Here is a 7,911-nt window from a genome sequence, read left to right as displayed (position 1 = left end):
TTAGGAATACAGGCTCAAGAGCCGTTTAGAATTTGGGGAAAAGAGCCTTTTTCGAATGTGGAGCAAATAGCAGTTTAGAATGTGGTGCAAACAGCAGTTTAGAATGTGGGGTGATGAGCCATTTGGAATGTGGGGCGAGTAGCCGTTGGCACTGCTTGGCGCAGAGCTGGTGGGCTCAGAGACGGTGGGCCCAGAGCCTGTGTGCATAGCGATGGACGGTGGACACAGCCTCAGGATGGACGTTACTGTACGAGAGCTCATGGAGCTCTTTCTGCAGAGCACGCTGGTGGCGGGGGTGAGTGCACCTGCCTCCCTGTCCCATTGCTGGTGCCCTGGCTCCTCTCCCGCCCCCCTGGGGTCTCCACAGACCCCACCCTCCTGGACCCTAGCAGTCCTGGGACTCAGGGGTCTTCACAGGTTTCCAAACTGGGGGCGGGGGTCCTGGCCTGAGAACCTGAGGGGTTTCCTACTCTGGAGCCCATGCACCAGGTGCAGGACCCCCTGGCGCTTCCAGCCCTGGACTGAGATGAGTTCACTGCTCCTGCCAGCGGGCTAGGCTGCCGGTCCAGGCTCTAGATGGTTTCGCTCAGTGGTTTAGATTGTTGGACTGCCGACCAAAGGGTCACAGGTTTGATTCCCCGTCAAGGGCATGTCCCTGGGTTGAAGGAGGTGATGTCGGCAGGTGGAGGAGAGGCTGCCCAGTGAGGATGAGGCCATGGGCCTGCGCTCACACCCGGCAGAAAGGGGAACCAGGTGGTCCTGTGTGGCCAGTGGGGATGAGATACAGGCTCTCCTTAGAAGTATTTCAGGTTATGAATGGTTTCCTCAAAATATAAGATTGTCATGGACCCAACCTTCTGACATAAGCGCTCTGATATTTTGCCATCTTCGCGTTAGATTTTATTTGCAGAATAAGATGCCATCCCTCCTGACCCTCCCCTCCCAGGCTTACCCGCTTTGTGTGACACATGGGTGGTGTGCGACTGCAATCCCTGGACAGTTGAGGGAGCTCCCACACTGGGAGGAGTGCTGTCTGGTGGGAAGTCAGTGTCCTCCTCGAGCTAGTGTGACAGCAGCAGTGGTGTGTGAGGAAAGAGCTGGGCTGCAGAGTGTGGCTGCACTTGCTGAGGAGCCTGCCCGCCCCCACAGGAACTTGGTGGCTGAGGGTTAATAATGTCAGTGAGGTGGGTCAGCTGTGGGAGAGTGGGCCTAGGTCCCAGGGGGCGTGGCCTTGGGAGGTGGGTGCTCTCAGGGACCCCAGCGCTGCTCCCTGCCCGACCTCTGCAGCACCTTACCCTTGTGTGCCCTCAGGTGACCCGCCACCAGGAGACCCTGTTTAACTTGCAGAGGTTGGAGGCCCCAGACATGGCCCTGGAGGAGCTGGAGTTTCTCTCCAGCAACATGACCTGTCGCCTCAGGAGGCTCTTAATTGAGCAAGACAGTTACAGGGAGGTGTGTTTGCGTTTGCGGGTGGCTCAACAGCCTGGGGGACAGTGGGGAGGGGCCTGGGTCTGGGGCCCTAGTTATGGCCGCGCTCCTCATCCTGACTTCCCCTCAAGCTTGCGCACTGTCTGTCCTCCTGGCCCATTTCCGAGGGGGCAGGGTGTGGGCACTTTCCCTGCAGGGCACAGTCCCCTGAGACACCTGTGTGAGGACAGAGGTTGAGCTTGGGGAGCCTGCTCCATTCCCTCGGCCCTTCTTTCTCACTAAATATATCCTCGCTTCTTAAAAACTCCCCACTTTCTCCTGCCTCCCTCCTGGCTTTGCAGTCTCGGCTGCCATCTTCTCTTTTACTTTCTTCCGTCTTTTTGTCATTCTTCACCACGTTCTAGTGCGGGCACTGTGCCGGGCACAGGAGCACGCCGGTGAGACCCCTCTGTCTGCCCTGCTGTAGCTGGTCGTGACCCTGACCCAGGAGTGGAACACCAGCAGCCGCCCCAGCGAGGACACGCAGCCCCTGGCCGTGGAGCTGGCGGACACCAAGGCCACACTGCGCGGCGTCAGGCAGGAGCTGTGAGTCCCCCAGTGACCCGGTCTTTCTGCTCTTGTGCCCTGTGTCACCCACGTTGCTCGCACATGTGGTTCACTGCCATGCGGTGCAGCAAACGGGGCAGCTCTCACAGTGCCCTGGGGTGATGGGGCTCTGCTGTGAGCTGGGTCCCTGTTGGGCCCTGGGCTAGCCCGCTCCCTCCCCTCCCCGGGCCTGCACAGCAGGGTTCTGCTGGGCCTGTAGGGTTCCGGCCAGTCCAGACCTGGCAGACTCAGAGCAGCAGCCTGCCGCTCAGCCTAGGGCCCAGTGTGGGTGCTCTTGGCTGGAGGGAGGATGTGTCTCTCCCATCCCGTCCGGTGGGCCTGCTCCCCCTTTCCTGCAGCTGGTGATGGCACCATGCCCACTTCCTGGGAAGCTGCCCCCTTCACCTCCCTGCCAGGGGGCCTCCCTGCCTGCCTGACTGTGGAGGGAGCAGTGGCTCTGGGGGCTCCTTCCCTGTCTGCACCCCCAGAGTAAAGCTCAGGTCTGTGGTGTAGTCTGAGCGCTGCAGTGACAACTTAAAGCTCACCTTGGACTCCAGAGCGTTATTGCAGCCCCACGTGCAGACGCCCTCCTCACTCCTAGAAGCCAGGACCCCCTCCTTCCCCGCTGTGGTCTCCCAGGTGGTGGGCTTTCCGGGTGCTTCTGAGGAGCCCTCACCAGGTGTTCTCATCGCCCGCAGGGAGGAGAAGACGAAGCAGCTGGCGGACGCCAGGCATCAGTTGTACCAGCTGGTGCTGGAGCTGCAGGAGGCCCGGCGCAATGTGAGCAGGAGGCCTATCATATGGGCCGGGGGTAGGGGGCTTCGACGCCCCAGTCACCGGGGCCCCAGGTCCAGGAACGTGACCTGGGACACCTCTCCCTCCCGCTCAAAGCAGCGCTGCCTGAGAGCCAGCTGTCCTGGGAGCTTCTGGGGGGTGACATGCTGCAGTGACAGCATGTGGGGCCCCCACACAGGGGCCTGCACATGGACCAGCTTGGCCGCCCCTGGCTTCTCCTAGGGCTGCAGGGACTTGGGCCTTTCCCCAGCCCCGAGGGTGCCCTGAGCCAGGTCCCCTGCCTTTGCCCACCTCCCAGAACATGGAGTTGGCAGCCAGCGCCCAGGCTGCCCGTGCCCCCCTCCCTGAGCTGGACTCCCTGAGGGAGAAGGCGAGGCACGTGGAGAGGCTGGAGATGGAGGCGATGGGCCTCAGGCAGAAGGAGAAAGACATAGACTTCTATGCAGCCCCATGGAAGTGAGCCCAGCAGGGTCAGGCAGCCCGCTGGCACTTGTTTCCTGGTAGAGGGGAGAGGGGCCGTGATGCCTCCCCAGTTGGCCCTCTCCCTGCACCCCAGACTGTCTGCCAGTCCCCTGGGCTCCCTCTGGTAGTGGAAGGAATAGGATTGGGATTGTGGCTGAAAGGCCCTGATTCTTCTAGGACTTTCCCTTCTCCTCCTTCATGCTATAGTGATGACTTTCTATTCACTGATCTTTTTCTTTAAGACTCCTTGTAATCTCTATGGCTAAATCTTACCAGGACTGTTTCCTCATCTATAAAACAGAGATAAATGTACTAGTCTGTGAGGTTTATACAATAAAAGAGGTAAAATACCTGGTATTTGGGCAAGTCCCATATGAAGCTCTCCGTGGTGTAGCCTACTCAGATCCCGAGGTTATGGGCCTGTTCAGGGGAGGGTGTCAGGGCTGAGGGGGGATGGAGACCAAGACCCAGGCAGGGTTACTGATGCTCTGACCATGCACCCAGCTGCCTCATGTGAGCAGTGGGTTCAGGACCCTCTCTTCCAGTCTTGTTTGCTCCTCCCACCTACTCAGGGAATGGTTGTTCCCGCAGGAATGTTGGTGGCTCACTGCTCTGCCCCCTGGGGAGAAGGCACCCTTGGTGCTGTGCCCAAGCAGCCCAGCCCAGGACGGGTTTGGGTGGGAGGCCAGCTCTCGGCTTTGTTCTGGAAATGGTCCCCTGGCCCTACTGGTGATGAAGGGCATCAATCTGCAGCACAGACAGGTGTAGGGCACGGGCACCCTCACTCACAGGTAGGAGGGTTGCGGAAGGTCATGTGCAAGCTTCCTCAGGCTGCCGCCTCTGCAGCCTCCTGCACACGGGGAACCTAAGGCAGGCCCACATCTCAGCCAACACTCTGCCCCGTGGATGGGGATAGGTTTCAGGGCTCAGCCTCTGTCTCCGTGTCTTTTCCGGGCCTGTCCAAGCAGCCTCGCTCAGTCATGCAGACGCAGTGACTGAAGGCCTGTGTGGCGCCAAGCCCTGCGCCAGGAGCAGGGGATCTAACACAAAGCGAGACTCACTCCTGGCACTGGGGAGCTTCTGGGCTTTTGCAGGGTTTCCTGTGGGAACCCCTGTTCCGTGTTCTCAAGGTGCATGCCTCTGGATAACAGCAGCAACATTTTTAATATCCTATTTAATAAGAGCCTAATATGCAAATTGTCCCCTTGGATGGGAGTTCCACAGGGAGGCCAGGAGTCCGACTGCTTGCTATGACATGCGCTGACCACCAGGGGACGGCGTGGAACATTGCTGGCATTGGCAATGCGCTGCGACCTCTTGCTGGCTAACCTGGAGCTGGGGTGACAGGGATGGAAGTGCTGTAAGAATGCGAGCTCGTTCTCACTCCCCCTGCAACCCTCCCCCAGGACGCCAGGGCTCGCCCACCAGGGAAGCCCCTGAGCTCAGGTGCTGGGTGCCCAGGAGGAGCCCACCCTGCACCCGCACAACCTCTTTAAGGTGAGCCAGGCCATAGCAGCCGGGACCACAGGGGCCTGTGGGGCTCCTGGTGGGTTCGAGCAGGAGCTGGTCTGCAAGGCCGGTCAGGAGAGAGCGTGCTGCCCGCCGTGCTTCCGTGGGAAACCACTGGGTGGACCAGAGGCCTACACTGCTCTCCGGCCCACAGTGTCTGGCCTTGCTCACCACATCTCCGTATGGAGACTTGGGCACCATGACTCAGGTATGGGGGGGAGGGGGGTGCATAGGGGCCAGGGGCCCAGAGGTCAGCTGTGACCTGCCCTTCCACACCAGGCGCTCACACTTCGATCTCCAGCCAGGCCTAGGGACCAACCCAGCAGGAATTTCATGCACCGGGCCTCTAGTCAATTAATCATTTTGCTGTGAAACTAGTAATGCCTTACACTTTCCATTAGTAAATGAATTACAAGAGAAATAGAGAGGTCCATGGAGACCAGGCCACATAGAGGATGAGTCACACTGTTCTCCAAGGCCCGTGTGCCAGGGCCCAGGGAGCAGCGAAGACAGAGCTTGCACCCACATGCTTACATCACAGTGGTGCCAACAGCCCTGCAGGCTGTGCAGAGAGCCTCCCGTCAGCCCTGCTGGGCCAGGTTTCCTGTGTGCAGCTCGAGCCCCTGAGGGCAGGGGCAGGGCCTGTCTGACTGCATGCCTGGGCCTGGCACACACAAGTCACTTGGTAGTGACCTCACAGGCCAAGTAAAAACACATCTCAGCATGAAAAGACTTGCAACCTGGGGAGAAGGACGGAGGAATCAGAGGTGTTGTCTCCTTCGGACGGTGACAGTGTCGGGTGTGATGGGCAGCAGAGCAGAGAGCCAAACACGACTGTCACGTGGACACCCACCACTCTGGGCCCTCCTATGGGTGTAGGGGGAGCCACAGACGGCCCGGGTGGCCGTCCAGTGTCGCCACTGAGAAACATAAAAGGGGAGGGTGTCAGTGCCACAACCTGAGGAGACAGGCCTGGGCGCCCCTAGGCACAGCTGGGAAGTGGGGGTGCACCAGGGGATCCTTGACTTCCGTCTGCAAACGCTCATCCCACCTCTGCTGCCAGGGCCTGGGGTGGAGGACAGAGGCAGAGAGAGAGTGCCTGGAAGGTCCCGCTGGTCCCATGCTTTGTCCTTGGCTGAAATTCCCGCTTCCAGAGCGCAGACGTGCGGGTGCCTTGAGGGTCCTGAGCAGCTGAGGGCCAGCTGGGCCTGTCTCTGCCCCTCAGAGAGGGATGGGCACTGAGCTTCCTGGGCAGGGCTTGCTCCCAGAGGCGGCGGAGGCTCCGCAGGGGAGTCCCAGCTCTCACTCCACTTGCTGGGTGTGGAGCAAGCCTTGTCCCCATCCATCACAGAAGAGGTGGTCGAGGCACCTCTGAGCCCCTCGTGCCCTGGCACCGGGTGGCGTCGATAGGAACACGTTTCTAGTGAGCTTATAACGTGACGTTCTGTCCACAGATGGGGCCCCTGGATCCGATCTTGCAGGGAGGGGCAGGGCAGGTGGTGGTAAGGCAGGTAGGAGCTGGGTTTAAGATCGGGCCCCGGGGCAGGTGGTCTCACACTCTCTGCCTCCTCCAGGCCCAGCCTTTGCCACTTTAGGACTTGGGCACAGCTTCTCGGGGTCTGGTCTCTCACTTCTGCGGTGGTGGGGTGTGCAAAGCAGGTTTAGATGTTTCTGCTGCCTGATACATGGGGAAGGCTGACACCCCCAGAAAACTGAGGCCCATTGGAAGAATAGCTGTAAATCATTTCGTTCCATGCTGTACTCTGCTTCTGGACACTTGTCCATCCTGCCTTTCCCCAGGTCCTTCAGGGCCCAACTCACATGGCACCTCTGACTCCCCCTCATGGTATGATTCAGCTGACAAGTGTCTTTGAACACTTCTGGGGGCCCATGAGAAGAGGAGTGGCATAGTCCTGCCCTGCAGGAATAGCCTTGCGGGGGGCGGGCTCACAGGCCAGTTCAGTGTTGCCTCATAGTGGGCACTCTGGGTGCCCAGCATCTGACTCAGTGGGTGGGATAGAGTGGAGTTGAAGTCCTCAGAGTGGGCAATTCCGGCTGGGTTTTGAAGGCTGAGTAGGAGTTGGTTGTAAGGATGACTGAGAGGCTGTGCTATGGGATCCTTCAGGGCCTGAGAATATGGTGAGACTGGTAAGTACTGGTGGGTAGACACAAGATGAGAATTCTGGGGGCAGTGGCCAAGCGGGGAGAGATGGGCCTCCTTCCTGTAGAAGCCCCTCCATGAGCTCTGGCTCACAGCTCTGATAGTGGTTGGGGCTCCTTACCCACGCGGGCTCCTTAAGGATAAGGTGCAAGGCTGCTGAGGGCAGTGAAGAAACAGGACTGGACCTCTCCTGCCTGAATACAAGCCCAGCTTCACACCTGGCTGGCTTTGTGACTTGGGGTTCATTCCTTAATTGACCCAAGTCAGCCTCTTCGTGTGTAGGAAGGGACTGTCCCTGCCTCCCTCTGGGGGCTGTTGTGAAGAGTGAATGTGGCAGAGACAGAGTGCACCTAGTGCAGGGCCAGGAACAGGCAGGAAGGGGGCTGCGAGGTTAAGCCAGAGTCACTGACCAAACCCTTCCAGCTGCCAGGCTTTGACCAGAACCGTGTCCACTGGTGGTAGGTACATGGTTTCCCCTCTACCGAGAATCCGGGGTTCTGGCCCGTGCAGGGAAATGAACACGTGATGGATAAGCAGGAGCTACTGGCCCGCTCCCAGGTGTTAGAACCCGTGAGTGGGGCAAGCCTTGGAAAACAGCCCGCCAAGAGAAATGGGCATGTCCCCGTGGATGCATGCTTGCAGACTCTGAGTGCATTCAGGGGAGACTCAGTCGCCCTGAGACTGAGTGGCGCTGGGAGGGCTTGTGGGGGTGGGGCGGGACCAGAGATGAGGGGGATGAGCTGAACAGCTCCCTGGTGTGTGCTGGGCACTGGGACAGGAGTGAGTGCAGTGGACGCCTCCCGTGAGGTTGCCTGTAGGGGCCCCACCATTGTGTTCCACCCCCAGCATGTGCCTGGCACACAGAGGCCATAGTACTGGTTTGCTTGTTGTGTCTTACAGACCCTCATTGCCGGGAAACTGCCCAGAGCTGTTGTTTCTCTAAGAGTAGGTGTGTGACATGTTCAAATAGG

The 7,911-nt window shown here is 59.5% G+C and overlaps 1 protein-coding gene across 1 annotated transcript in view; it reads left to right on the top strand.

Annotated features, from left to right (window-relative positions):
* Positions 1–211: 211 nt before the first annotated feature.
* Positions 212–7,911, top strand: part of LOC132213926 (protein Daple-like) — a 135,968-nt gene continuing 128,268 nt past the window's right edge. The window contains exons 1-7 of the mRNA XM_059660802.1: positions 212–295; positions 1,312–1,452; positions 1,895–2,013; positions 2,712–2,793; positions 3,107–3,253; positions 4,934–4,987; positions 7,451–7,510. Coding sequence (XP_059516785.1) covers positions 212–295; positions 1,312–1,452; positions 1,895–2,013; positions 2,712–2,793; positions 3,107–3,253; positions 4,934–4,987; positions 7,451–7,510 — 687 coding nt within the window. The remainder of the gene's footprint in view (positions 296–1,311; positions 1,453–1,894; positions 2,014–2,711; positions 2,794–3,106; positions 3,254–4,933; positions 4,988–7,450; positions 7,511–7,911) is intronic.

Source organism: Myotis daubentonii, chromosome 12, assembly GCF_963259705.1.
Source record: "Myotis daubentonii chromosome 12, mMyoDau2.1, whole genome shotgun sequence".
Lineage (NCBI taxonomy): Eukaryota > Metazoa > Chordata > Mammalia > Chiroptera > Vespertilionidae > Myotis > Myotis daubentonii.
This window is presented reverse-complemented; position numbering and strand designations above follow the sequence as displayed.